This window comes from Typopeltis vanoorti, chromosome 1 (assembly GCF_054136105.1).
Source record: "Typopeltis vanoorti isolate ZY-2024b chromosome 1, IOZ_Tvanoo_1.0, whole genome shotgun sequence".
NCBI lineage: Eukaryota > Metazoa > Arthropoda > Arachnida > Uropygi > Thelyphonidae > Typopeltis > Typopeltis vanoorti.
Genome location: NC_143549.1, coordinates 72,428,207 through 72,443,664, shown reverse-complemented (window position 1 = coordinate 72,443,664; position 15,458 = coordinate 72,428,207). Strand labels below are relative to the sequence as shown.

At 36.4% G+C, this 15,458-nt stretch overlaps 1 protein-coding gene across 4 annotated transcripts in view; it reads left to right on the top strand.

Annotated features, from left to right (window-relative positions):
* LOC150110083 (contactin-like) overlaps positions 1 to 15,458 on the top strand; it is a 690,381-nt gene that overhangs the window by 410,814 nt on the left and 264,109 nt on the right. For all 4 annotated transcript variants that reach the window (XM_090391236.1, XM_090391210.1, XM_090391218.1 and 1 more), the window contains exon 16: positions 7,088 to 7,246. In XM_090391236.1, coding sequence (XP_090247362.1) covers positions 7,088 to 7,246 — 159 coding nt within the window. The remainder of the gene's footprint in view (positions 1 to 7,087; positions 7,247 to 15,458) is intronic.

Genomic DNA, 15,458 nt, shown 5'->3' with positions numbered 1-15,458 from the left:
TATCATTCTTCCTGAAATATTTGAATATTTACTCTCACTCACAGAACTAATTATAATAACTTCTTGGCAACATATCCATGTTTTCCTTCTTATAATAGTTTACATTTACTAACATCAATAATTTTAAAAAAATCCTCGCTTACATTTTTCTTAGATTCACAGAATTATCTTCTCTGTCCAACAATTACAATCAATTCTTTACACATTTTATACTCTGTTATGGCAATCATATCTCTGATCTTTCTGTGCAGAAAATATTCTTTCGTCATCCTTCATACACAATATACACAGTTCTATCTTTCTATCTCATTTTTATTTTCTCCATGTTATTCATTATTCTGTCCTCTTCTATACATTTCATTTCTTCATTTCACTGACTTCTGCTAATTTCCTGTTCCACTCACTAATGTTTTCTCTCTCTTTCTCTTTTTTCTTACACAACTGTTGTCTATCTGTTCTAAAAAAACTTGTAAATTACACTACTTAAATTAAAGGGGATATTAAATCCCACATAGTTTTAAAACCGAATAAGAAACTCAAAGATTGGAATCAGAGAGTTTCTTGCCGAATATAGTAAACTATAAAGTATCGGCGACACTAGCATTAGCCAATGCAAGTGATCCTAGTACGTAGTACAATACCGGACGACTCGTTGCAAAGGTGGAGGAAGTTTAGATCGCTATTCTTAGGTATTTTCCATAATGTAAAAACACAATTCCTAGGAAATGTATGCTGTTATTACATTATGGAGGGAGGTCACTACCCAGACCGGTTTCAGCCTTTTTTGAGGCTTCGTCAGTGAGTAGCTAGACCTAATACCAAAGTGTATAGCGAAAAGAACTTATATACTCTGCGAACGAGTTTTCCAAACAGGTGCAACCATTAAGTTACTTAAGTATAAAGAGCTAATAAGCTTCATTTCGGCAATGAAAACATTACTTAAATTAAGGGGATATTAAATCCCACATAGTTTTAAAACCGAATAAGAAACTGAAAGATTGGAATCAGAGAGTTTCTTGCTGAATATAGTAAACTATAAAGTATCGGCGACACTAGCGTTAGCCAATGCAAGTGATCCTAGTACGTAGTACAATACCGGATGACTCGTTGCAAAGGTGGAGGAAGTTCAGATCGCTATTCTTAGTTATAGTTTACTATATTCGGCAAGAAACTCTCTGATTCCAATCTTTGAGTTTCTTATTCGGTTTTAAATCTATGTGGGATTTAATATCCCCTTAATTTAAGTAATGTTTTCATTGCCAAAATGAAGCTTATTAGCTCCTTATACTTAAGTAACTTAATGGTTGCACCTGTTTGGAAAACTCGTTCGCAGAGTATATAAGTTCTTTTCGCTATACACTTTGGTATTAGATTACAGTGTTCTAAATGGCGGTTGCCAAGTGTTTATATATGTGATCAGTGATTTAAATAGCTGTTATGATTTTCTGAAAAAAAATTTATTTTGTAAAATATTTGCTACTGATGCTGGTAGATCGATTTGATCTACGGGATATTTATATATAGAGGTAAGTGTCCTTCATTCTGTGAAACATTTACTACCTTTGCTGGTAGATCGATTTGATCTACGGGATATTTACATTGGGCTCTAGGTCCCACTTCTCAAACTTTATTCTAATAGAGTTGTTGCCTTCTATCAATCATGACAAAACCTCTCAATGAAGGCATATTTGAAGAAGTTTACAGAGAATTCCTAAGATTAGGAAAACTTTTGAGCGACAACTGGCCAGGGAAAGTAAAGCTGTTAGATACATTCCCCCCTACAGCAGTCACAGAAGATAGGATGGATGATTCTAATGAAGGAAGTATGTTGACTGAACCAGAATCAAGTCACTCCATGAATACAGAGAATGCTGCATCTCAGGATAATACTCCGCAGTTTTTGGAAACCAACACAGAATTTCAAACAGTCAAAAAGAAAAGGAAAATCTCCTCTACTGCAGATACACCCAAAACAGTGGAGATAGAACCAGATAATGTAATTAAAGAAAGGGTACCCCCAGTCGTCCTAAGGGCCAAGGAGCACTGGACGTCCGTTGCATCCACACTGAAATCTTCAGATATCACCTTCATTAAAGCCACAAACACAGAAGAAGGGATTCACATACAACCTAAAACATCATCAGATTACAGAAAAATGACCAAACTTCTAGACAACAACAATTTGCCATATCACACTTTTGCACTCAACAGTGAAAAAAATTTAAAAGTAGTGTTAAGGGGAGTAACTGAAACATTACAAATAGAAGACCTCACTGCAGACCTCCAACTTAAGGGATTTAGCCCAGACCAAAAACATATATACAATCTCCAAACCATCTGTGATCTAGTCATAAAAGTTGAGGCATTGAAACATAAATCAACTACAACCCAGTGCCATAGATGCCAGAAGATTGGGCATGCCCAACAATGCTGCAAGGCTGAATTTCGTTGCGTTAAATGTGGTGGCAAACATGCATCAAATGAATGCCATAAACCTCGTACACTTCCAGCAAAGTGTGCAAACTGCGGAGGACCACACCCTGCAAACTATAGGGGCTGTATAGCATTTCCTCAAAACCAAAAATTACAACTCAAAATCAGTAAACCTCTTCAAGAACAAGCGTCTTCCCATCAAACCATAGTCTCCACAATGGATGGAAGATCGTATGCTGAAGTTACAAGATCAACCTTCCAAAAAGACCCAAAACCAAAGCAGTCACAGCAAACCAACCAACCTATCCTACTGAACATAACAAGCCACTTAGGTGAAATGCTTGCTGAACTCCAACAAACCAACCCAACTCAAGAAGCCAAAGATATCATCTTAAGGCATACACAATCACTCTTTATGGAAATTCTTAATGGATAAATCTAAAAGAAAACCGAAATCATTACAAATTGTTTCATGGAATGCAAATGGTTTATCTATCAAATTACACGAGCTGCAGGAGTTTGCAGCAGAAACTCAAGCAGACATCATCCTCATAAATGAAACACATCTTCGTCCAAGTGACAAAATCAGAATCAATAGTTATAGCACTTACCGTACAGACAGATGCTTTGCTAGAGGTGGAGGCACTGCCATCTTTGTGAAAAGTAACATAAAACATAATTCAATAGCAGAACCCCAAACAGAACACATGGAAACTACAGGAATAGAAATACATATGGAAAACACAAGCAGCATTACGATATATGCAGCCTACAACCCCCCAAATAAAAAACTCCTTGAATCTGACTTAGAGGTGATACTAAATACAGGCAGAGCAGTGATTATAGCCGGAGATCTTAATGCCAAACACTCAGTCTGGAACAGCAGAAACTCAAATATTAATGGAAGAATACTCAACTCTTACACCACTTCAAGAAATATAACAGTAATAGGACCCACTGAACCCACACATTATGGAGCTACCGGTCGTCCTGATGTACTAGATATAGCTATATTAAAAAACATAGCGCACAGCTATCAGATACAAGCACTCAACGACTTAAGTTCTGATCATAACCCCATCATATTACAACTATACACAATACAAGATATAACAGAAAACACCACCACATTTATAAATTGGAAACAACTTCCCTCAGCCTTCCAGGAAAACCTTGGTCCAATACCACATATAACATCTGCTGAAGATATAGAAAAAGCAGTGAAGACTCTTGAAAAACAACTGCTGACAGCTATAACACAGGTAACAAATATAACCAAATGTACACCATCAAATAAACTTCCACAGGATATAAAACGTCTTATCCAAGAGAAAAACAGATTAAGAAGACAATATCAGAGAACAATGGACCCAGCGGATAAACAAGCAGTCAATAGAGCAACAAACCAGGTTCGATATGCCCTAAAGGACCACCGTAACCAACTCTGGAATAACAAAATTCTCCAATTAAACACAGAGGATCAGTCAATATGGAAAATGATGAAATCACTCCGTTCAAAGCATTTTACATTTCCTCCAATCCAAGGTGAATCTAATGTTGTCTACAATGACGAGGAAAAAGCTGAAGCATTTGCTGACAGTTTAGAAAAACAATGCAGCCCCAATTATATCAATACAGATATAAATTTCATAAGTAAAATTCACACCCAAGTGCGTAAAACTCAAAATGCCTCATTCCAATCCAATAACAAATCCGTGCCACCAACAGAAGTATATGAGATTTTAAGAAACTAAATAACAAAAAGGCTCCAGGTCCAGATGGAATAACAAATAAGGTACTCAAGTTACTTCCTCGCAAAGGGTTATGCATCTAGTAGCCATCATTAATGCCATCCTCCGGCTAAATTATTTCCCACAATGATGGAAAATTGCCAACGTTTTCCTAATTCCCAAACCTGGGAAAAATACACAGTTTCCTGAAAATTACAGACCAATCAGCCTTCTTTCATGCATAGGTAAGATAGCCGAACGTGCTATTCTCACACGGCTTCAAGAGGCAACAGATATCAACCATATAATTCAAGATGAACAATTCGGCTTTAGGAAATATCACTCCACAACGCTACAAATTTACAGAGTTATCGAACATACCCAAGGGTATGAATGGCACCAACACACTGGCGCAGTTTTTCTAGACATCACTCAGGCATTTGATAGAGTATGGCATCATGGACTAATTTTTAAACTACATGAAGTTGGTATTCCATTGCGACTAGTGCTACTTATCAAATCATATCTACACAACAGAAAATTTAAAATAAAACTCAACGGTATCAGATCCACAGAGAGGAGAATCACGGCCGGAGTACCTCAAGGCTCTCTACTATCTCCCCTACTCTTCTCCATATACATGGCAGATCTCCCCAAACTGTCTCCAGCTATCACCGCTCTGTATGCCGACGATACAATCATTATAGCCAGATCCCTCCGTCCACACCTGGCCACAATCAAGCTGCAGAGAGCAGTCAATGAATTGGAGGATTGGTACACCAAGTGGCGTATCGCAATTAATCCAAACAAAAGCTCTGCAGTACTTTTCACCAGACGTAAAGCAGAACCGAATACAAGCATACAAATGTTTGGTAAAATCATCCCTTGGCGCAATTCTACCAAATATCTGGGAATTCATCATGATAGACGTCTAAACTTCAAGTCACATATGGATAGTGTTGCCACTAAGGCAGGTCAGACTATAGCACAGCTATATCCACTTTTGAACAGGAACAGCTTCCTAAGCATAAGCAACAAAATCCTACTTTTCAAATCGGTAATCAGACCGCAACTAACTTATGCCTCTCCAACCTGGGGTCACACGACTAAAAGCAACATCAACAGACTTCAGATAATACAGAATAAATGCCTAAGAATGGCATTTAATGCCCCATGGTTCATCAGAAACATCCAGTTACATCAAGAAGCCAATCTTCCAGATATTAAGACCTACATGACAAGCATTGCAGAGAAATTCTTCACAATCACGGATAATCACCCAAATCAGCTAGTTCGACAGGCAGCGGACTACAAGCCCTCAGATTGTTTTAAACATAAAAAACCGAAATCCTCCATCGCAAGAGAAAGCTGATACAGCCTCAATGCTCACAATGAGCGGGTAAATTACCCACAATAATCTCATCACCCACAATCTAAAATCCAGATGAAGGGATAAAGAGTCAAGGACTCAGTCCATCAACCAATTAAGTTCAAGTTCAACTTTGGTATTAGGTCTAGCTACTCACTGATGAAGCATCAAAAAAGGCTGAAACCGGTCTGGGTAGTGACCTCCCTCCATAATGTAATAACAGCATACATTTCCTAGGAAATGTGTTTTTACATTATGGAAAATACCTAAGAATAGCGATCGGAACTTCCTCCACCTTTGCAACGAGTCGTCCGGTATTGTACTACGTACTAGGATCACTTGCATTGGCTAACGCTAGTGTCGCCGATACTTTATAGTTTACTATATTTGGCAAGAAACTCTCTGATTCCAATCTTTGAGTTTCTTATTCGGTTTTAAAACTATGTGGGATTTAATTTAATATCCCCTTAATTTAAGTAATGTTTTCATTGCTGAAATGAAGCTTATTAGCTCTTTATACTTTTGTAAATTACACTCTTTATTCAAATATCCATTCATTCCAACTGCTTCTTTCACTCATACTTCTTTCACTGTAACTGCTTTTTTTCTTGCATTCATATCCTCTCTATCCACTGACATTATCTATGAGCAACTAGCACTCACTTTATTTTCTTCTATATCTGTTTCTGAAGTATATATTTTTTACTTTACCTTTGAGATTTATTTACATTTTATGTAAATTCTGTGCTATTGAATGTTAGCGTTTAAAAAAAACTTTGGAAAGGTGTGATGAAATTTGATTAATAATTAAAGCAACAATGAACATTACTCACTTCCTGTAATGTTCACATTGCTCTTCAAGACAAATTTCTATTTAAAATTTTGAATTTATGCTAAAATGAGCATAATCTTTTTATGCCAATTCTAACTTTGAAAAGTAAATACAATGTTTCAATTATAGTCTTATTTCTGGTAGTCAGAATACTCATGAAAATTTTTAAGGTATATTTAAATATGTATATGTGTGTGTGTGTGTGCATGTTGTTGTTGTTCAGTCCTTAACCTTATGGTTGTTTGGATAGCAATATGCTATTTTACTAGGGAATGAGTATGAAAAAAAGGTGGTTTCCTTGCCCTAAGTATTTATGACTGTAAACACTGTAAACATGCGTGTTCAGGCCAGTTTGCTTACTTTGAGAGATGAAAAACCCAAGTTTTTGGGGGGGATACCCTGTATATAAGACCAGCTAACTCACCTTTAGTCAAAAAGACCTGATAGGTGCCTATATATATATATATATATATATATATATATATATATATATATATATATATATAATTAAAAAAATTCAAATATACTGTTTGAAGAAAAATTGTTTCAGATATCCTACAATATGTTATCAGATGTGTGATTTGCACACACTTTTCGTAATCGCTCATTCTGGAGTTTCTCTACTTCTCATCATATCTTCAGTGATGAATTATTGAAATTCTATAGAGTTGGCCTATACCACTGCAGAATTTAATATATTGTGATCATGTTCTTAAATTAAAGGTCCTCCTGGATCTCCTGGGGCAGTGATAGGAGAGGATTTGACTGCTACATCAGCTCGCATTCTTTGGAGTGATGGAGCTAATAATGGTCGCTTTATATTAGCTTACACTATTGAAGGAAGAACTAATCATAATCAAGCCTGGACTCTTCTTAATTCAAGTAAGATATGGATTAATATTTCTTAGTTTTATGTCTTGGCTTATACAATATACAGTGTGTGTGTGTGTGTGTGTATATATATATATATATATAAATTATATGAAAAGGAATTTAGTTTTCATTTGAAACTACACAGCAATGCAAGGTACATTTCACCAAGTTAAAGGCTGCCTTGGTGTGCATGTTTAACAGTCATCTTGCAATGGGCCAAGTCCAAAAAGAGTGGAAAGATGATAAAAAAGTAAAATTTTACTTTACAACTAAACCTGCATATTATAATCTAATCTATGTTTCTGAGGTTGTGATTAAGTATATAGATCAGACAGCTAGGATATAGATTTGGGTTAATCATAGCAGCAATCTCTGTAATGCTAAGCATGGGTTTTTCAAGGACAGTTCATGTTTACCAGTTTACTTCAACAAGACAACTTATGCATTTGCACAAGGAGATGCATATGGTGTACTTACATTTTGCAAAAGGCCTTTGATGTCACATGAAAAGCTGGTTGTGTATGGAAGAAAAAGTATTTCAAAAGAAGAAAGTCACTAGTGGTGTACCTCTATGATCTGGTTTTTGACCATTATTGTTTACTTATATATTAATGATATGGATAGGTTAAAATGGGGGGGGGTAATTGTAAATGTAAATTGTAAAAAAATTTGTTATTACTATTATTTACTATTTTAAAATTTATGCTACTCACAAAGTTTCGCCTGTTCTCATTAATCCTTAACCTTCCTTTCTTTTTTTGTTCACTAAGCCCTCCTGTCTTAATGTTTTATTCTCTCCCCTTTGTTTCTTACTCTTGCCCTTTGATCCTACCACTCACCTAGCCACCTGCTTATTCAACTATCACTGACTAAAAGATTTGCAGCACACTTATTCTCTCAGACCCCTTCTTCTAGACAAAATTTATTTTTATTAATGACTTTCCCAGTCTAGAAAAATTAATAATGTCTAAGAATAATAAGAGTAAGGATAAAGGTAAGGTCTCAACAAAATTCTCTTTAACTATAAAGCAAGTCGTGGGGTCTCAACAAATCTCTCTTTAGCAAGTCCTGGCTATTCTGAACTTGATCATGCACACAGGTATGAATTTTTTATGAGAGAGTGCATTGGCAAATGATCCGATCAATAGTTGCATAAACAAAGCATTTTATTTTAACTTAACATGAAATTACAACACAGTGAAATGACTAACTCTGTTAACATGTTTAACTTCAGCAAAATTATTGCATCATTGAAGTGCATGCATTTTTACATTTACTTAATATTCACACTCAACTTAGCACTATGAAACACACATTCTTTACACTAGGTATAGAACAACTATCTCCTCTAACTTAACTAACTTTCAGGAAATATTATTCCTTGCACCAGTAATTTATATACACTAGTTCTACCTTGTTACTACACAATACCTTACAAAACTATACCACCTATCTTTTGTAACACTTATATACAATTTCTCTTATATAAGATACAAGCAAAATATTAACATTATCACTTGTTATTCACAATTTTTTCTGTAAGCCTACAGTCCTTTTTCATGAACTATACCTCAGTCTGGATATCTTGAATTCTCTCTCCGTTATACAGGACACGGACATTTCTGTATTCCAGTTCTTATATTCCACTGTTGGCTAATCTGTTGTCCTGACATCAAGCCCATTGCAGGAATCATGGAAAGCTATCCGATGGGATGTACATTTCTTTAGTCACTCCTTGGAAACCTCCTGGAACTCTTTAGAGGAATTGCCAATGAAAACAGCTCTGATGATGGGCGCTACCCCATCCCCCCAGGTTGCATATTCCATGCCATTGCTTCTCACTTCCTCCACTCGGCTATCGGGAACCAAAACATCTGAAGTAGCAGCAGGAGCAAAGGGTCCAAGTTTCCTTTTCTTCCCCTCTGTGGTATCCCATGGTAGTGGTGGCAGTAATGTCATAATCCTTCTCCTCTTTTCCATGCCCTTTTTTCTTCTTTTCAGCTCCCTTTTATACGTTCCCTGTTCTTTGTTCTTAAACTTCAAATGTCCATAATTTTCCGGCAGCATGATGACATCACTTTGGTTTTCACGCTGAGGGTCCGCGCTTTAGGCAATTAATTTGTTCGAAAGTTGTTGCAAACTTTTCAGATACACTATTTTTATATCTTACTAACAATGCTAATATCATTTTCTCTGATTTTAAGTACAATATTTTAATCATGAATTATTTGATACAAATTAGAATACAGTTAATTTATATTCAGACAAAGGAATCTTACATTAACTTTTTCTGCATTATTCAACATAAAAACCCTGTAAAATTGAGTTTGATAAATTTATTTAAATTATTGCACAAAATTTTACAGTATAGCTGTTTGCAAATGACGATAAACTGGGGGGAATATCGAGAAATCAAGTAGATGCATTCTTACAGGAGGATCTGAATGGACAGTTGGTTGGACAAGTATGTGCAGCTACCAGTTTGATGTTGCAAAATAAGATTTTGAAATTTGGTTGGAAAGGATGAAGTATACAAATAGTGAAGAAGGTGAATGAGTTTGGAGTGTAAACATTGACTTGAAGTGTGAGTCTGCATTGCTCAGTTGTGATCATCAAATTGGATCTTGACAATGATGAAAAGTATTTTGACATGCAAAAGTAAAAAGGTTACAGTTTAGTTGTATATGGATATGGTTTATATCTGTTATTAAGTGCAGATTTCGTCATGTAGTGTTCATAAAGATTTTTTCATGTAACTTCCACAGCAAAAGGTTTTTGTAAACTAATAGTACATTTGTACCTTCAAGTGGGCTGAGGAAGTTTTTAAATGAATTTTATATATTTTTTGCATTGTTATTTATTTTTTACTTAGTCTGGAAACCATATTCTAAGGAACAAACATGAACTTTTTCAAACCAAAGCCTTCAATAAGTGGGAAAAAGGTCTCGCACCAGATGATGAAATTCATTTCCCATCCACCTGAAACAATTACAAACTTCTATTTGCATAGTAGAGTTTAAACTCACTTGAAGAATTAATAAGCTAACCACTTGGCAAACCAAGATGGCAATGAGATGAAAATATATTCAAAATGGTCCAGAGATAATTAACTAAGGTGGCTTTTCACTCTCTGGAATGAGTGGGTTTGAAGGGAGACCGAGGAAATGCCATTTGTGATGCCTTGTGAATAGGAGGCAGGGGATATGATTTAGGCATATAAGTCAGTAAGAGATTGTTCCCAGATTAATGCAGAAGAGTTTTTTCATAAAACAGATGGAGATAAGACAAGATAGGACCATCCCTGGAAACTGTATAAGGATGGTGTGAGCAAGGTTGGAAGGAACAGGCTCTCTGCATAGAGAGTGGTTGGTAAATTTAATGCATTTCCTGAGGGTGTTAGTGTCAAAATGGTAAACTCTGTCCATGGCTCTCCTTTTCCATGTCACTCCTGCAAATCTGATGATATCATCAATTCACCATGATTTAGGTCGACGTCGTGGTAGTTTTTCCTGTGGAATCCAATCCAGTACTTCTTTTGTCCATCGTTGATCTTGTCTTCAAGCAATATTATTATTATTATTATTATTATTACGGGCAACTCCAGGGAGTCATTAGACTCATCGAGGGAGGCCCCAAATCATTTTCATCACAACTATTCGACATTCATACAGTATCTATCATACCTCGCCTTAAACTCATTCACTGTCACAGCATCCACCACAGACTCAGGGAGCGCATTCCACTCATTCACTACTCTAAAAGTAAAGAACCCAGCTCTAACACCTTTACTAACCACACTTTTGCCCAGTTTCCATGGATGTCCCCTAGTCCTCCCACAACCAGCCCTGTTCTCAAAAATATCTTCTGAATTAATTTTATAGAAACCCTTCAGTAATTTGAATGTCTCAATCATATCTCCCCTCCTCCGCCTATCAACCAATTTTTGCAACCCACAAATCCTCAACCTGTTCTCATACGGTTCATTCCACAGACCTGCTATCATCTTGGTCACTCGCCTCTGGATCCTCTCCACCTCCTCCCCATCAAGAAGAAACCTAGGTGACCAAATCTGAGCACAGTAGTCGAGATGAGGTCTTATCAAGGCTCGATACAGAGGAACAATAACCTGCTTGTCTCTGCTTGTCAACGTATTCTTCAGCAACCAAGTGATTTGATGAGCTGATTTGGCCACTTTTGCAATGTGTCCCCTAAATTTCAATTCCTTATCCACCAACACTCCTAAATCTCGTGCCTCATCAATTTCCTGGAGCACGGTTCCACCAATGCAGTAAACTGCCTCCCATCTTTTCACCCCAAAATGCATAACCTTACATTTTGCCACATTAAATTGACATCCATTCTCCCTAGCCCAGACCTCCAATCTATCCAAATCATCCTGCAAAAATGCCCAATATGCCCAAATATGCCCAACCCATTACCACCTCAAATGTTTCACTCTTCCTATGATGATGTCAGAGACTTTGGTTTGATTACTTATCCATGTATTCCTTTTGTGATCCAATCTTGTGATACCAAGCATACTTCTTTCCATACTAAATTGTGTTGTTCTTAATTTTTGAATTTCCTTTGCATTCAGTGTCCATGTTTCACAGCCATATGTGAGTATAGGAAGAATACACTGGTTAAAAACTTTTCTCTTCAGGCATAATGGTAGTTGGCTTTTGAATATTGAATGTAATTTTCCAAATGTTTTCCACCCAAGCATCATGCGCCTTTTAATTTCATCAATGATATTTTGTTCCATTGATATCTGTTGTCCTAAGTATATGTAATGATCTACTTGTTTAATTTCCTCATTATTGTTTGTTTCGTATCCAAACACAAGTAGTACAGTAGTAAGTAAGTGGTACAACATGATTTACAACAAAATAGGATACGTTACAATGAGATTAGCTTAGATTTGGTAGGTGAATTATAGGGAATAGTAATTAAATATGAAAAAAAGGAAGCTATACATAACTCATATACAATAAACATGGTCGGATGTTCCTCCAGTATCTTGCACAATCAACTGCTCTTTCTGTGCAGAATATAAGGTCCTCTTTTGAATAAGGCGATGGAAGAAAGGGATACGTTATGGACTGGGTTGTCCCACACTCACAATTGTCTGAGCCAGTGAGGTAGCCCCATTTGATGAGGTTTTGTTTGCAGCGTCCTGTCATCCGGAGTCTGTTTAGGCTTTTCCAGGTATTCCAGTCCAAGTGGGCACCACGTGGAAGATGTTTGGCTGTTGGAATACCAGTATTATTTTCAGGATATAGTGCAAGCCATTGTTGAAGTCTTGTCTCTGGGAGGTTTTTAGGTAGTTCAACAGTTGTCAGGAAGCTATGTCGGGATCTTAGTCTTTGGGGCACTGAGGTCTGGCCGAACAGTGGGTGGCGTTCATCATTCATTTGTCTGCTTCTTTCATCAGCTGAGAATGCATCCTCATTATTGATTTTTATTATTTCTAATTAAACATAGCTATTGAACATAAATTGGACTTTAGGTTTATTTTTAGGCCTGCTGTTCTGCTAGCAATTTGGAGCTCATGGATACAAGTCTATAATTCATGTGCAGTTGAAGTAAAGATAACTATGTCATCTGCAAAGTGCAAATGGCTTAAATATCTTCCATTTATCTTCAGACCTTTCCCTTCCCAATCAAGAAGTTTGAATATTTCTTCTAGGCATGCTGTGAATAATTTTGGAGATATTGTGTCACCCTGTCTTATACCTTTCTGTATTCCCACAGTAGAGATGTTTCCATTGAAATGAATTGCTGCTGTGGCATTGGTGTATTCTGATTTGATGGTTCTGATGTAGGGTTCCTCCACTTGTTGGTTTCGTAATGCTTTAGGTATTGCACAAGTTTTAAGTGAATCAAAGGCGTTCTCATAGTCAATAAAACGAAGACATAGTGGTAGTTGATATTCATTACACCGTTCAATAATCTGCTGTACAACTTGAATATGGCACATTGTACTAAAGCTCCTTCGAAAGCCTGCCTGTTCTTTTAGGTCCAGAGTCGCACAAAGCCTATGAGCTAAGACTTTTGCAAACACTTTGTAGACCACTGATAGTAGACTGATACATCGGTAATTTGTCAAGTCTTCTATCTCACATTTTTTATGTATCAGAATTAGGGTAGCCATCTTCCATGTTGTTGGTACATCATTTTTCGTCAGTCATAAAGTAAATAGTTTTGCCAAGAGATTGTAGATTATTTCTCCACTGTTTTTAGAAGTTCAGCTATAACTCCATCCTTACCTGCAGCTTTCCAATTTTGGAAGCTTTGGATACTCTGCATAACTTCTTCTGGTATAATCTGTAGTACTTCAGCTGTGTCGTAGTCGTCTTCTTCTTCTTCTTCTTCATTTAATTCATTATCGTGATATAATATTGAGTAGAATTCTTCAATTCTTTTTGCTATAGCATATCTATCTCTGGTGATGGTCCTGTCTTGTAGTTTGACTGCAACCATCTGTTTCCCAATCATCAGTTGCTGTTTGGCTTTTTTGAGGCTACAGTTGTTTTCAATTGTTTGTTGTATGAATTTACAACTGAATTTTCTTATTTCTTCTGTGATACGTTTTCTGATTGTTTTGCATAATTCCGTGTATTCAATTTTATTCTGTAGGTTAAATTGATTGTTTCATTTCTCTTTATTACTTCATAAGCTGTTTTGTTTCTTCAGAGATTTTGTTTTGTTTTCTGTTCTGTGGTACCAGCTATTTCAAGTAAGCATTGTAAAAGGTTTTGGATAATAATGTCATTACTTTCTGATAGATCAGCATTGTCATCTATAATATGATGTTTAAATCTGTTGTTTAGTTGGTGTTGGAATATATCTTTTTTAATGTTGAGTTTGTGTACATCTATGTTTTGCTTTGCTCTCCAAAACATTTTTCTTCTTTCTTTTTGGCAGTTTATTTGGATTTTACTGTGTACCATACGATGGTCACTTCCAACGTCGAAGGTGTTTATAACAGAGCAGTCTTGAAAGATATTTTTCTTATTGCTGAGGATAAAGTCAATTTCACTAGTTTTTTCATTTGGACTTTTCCATGTCCACTTTCTATGTGCTTTTTTTCTTGAAAAAGGAATTCATGATCTACAGGTTTTCTTTTTTTGCAAATTCTATTATGTCATCTCTCATGCCATATTCAAAATTTCCCATTGAGCTTTCACCTGAATGTTGAATACCAATTCTAGCATTAAAGTCTCCCATTACAATTCTGAAATGATGTTTTCCTTTATTGTAGAGTTGGGATACATCATGATAGAAGGCTTCAATTTCTTTGTCAGTATGACTTATTGTTGGTGCATAGACTTGGATGATCTTAAGAGTGTATCTTTTCTAGATTTGAACAACAATACTTGCTATTCGATCAGATATACTGTCAAATTCTCTTATGTTGTTCTTCAGTTTTTTGTTGATCAAGAATCCCACTCCACTGATTCTTTCCTTATCTTGGCCTCTATAATATAATATGTCTCCATTTTTTAATCGAAGAATTTCTTCACCATTATGTCTGACTTCGCCCAGTTCAAGAATGTCCCATTTTAGTCGCTTTAGCTCTTCAGTTAGTTCAGTTTGCCGTGCTTCACTGCTCAGAGTCCTACAGTTTAGTGTTCCAAGGTCTAGTTTCCAATGGCAGCATGATCTGGTTACCTGGGGATTCTTAGCACCCTCTGCCTTCATGTTTAACTGCTTGCTGCGCTGCCATAGGTAGTAACAATCCTGCCTCAAGAGAATGAGGGCCATTTTATTTCTGGCGGATTCATCTTGGAAGGTTAGGCCATAAATTCACCATGCTGACCAAGTACAGGTTAGTGAATATTTTGTGTGTATATATGTATATATATGTAGAAAGTTTTTTTTTTTTACCTTGGGTATGTTATATATTAAAGATACCAATTTTAAATAAAACTTGGTTTTAATCCTATTTCCTAAGTAAGCAAACAGACAAGTAAGTCAAGTTTGTGCCTGCACATAGTGCAAGTCAGGGCGACTCTGCACATAGTGCAAATCTGGGCGACTCCACACATAGTGCAAGTCCAGGCAACTCGTGGTAAAGGTGGAATAAGCTTTGATCACTATCCTTGGTATTTACCCTTAATGCAAAGCACATCCCCTAGCAGAGATGTATGATGCTATACATTAAAGGCAGGGGGCATAAACAGTAACTTGCTCACATTTTATAATACAGTGACGGCTG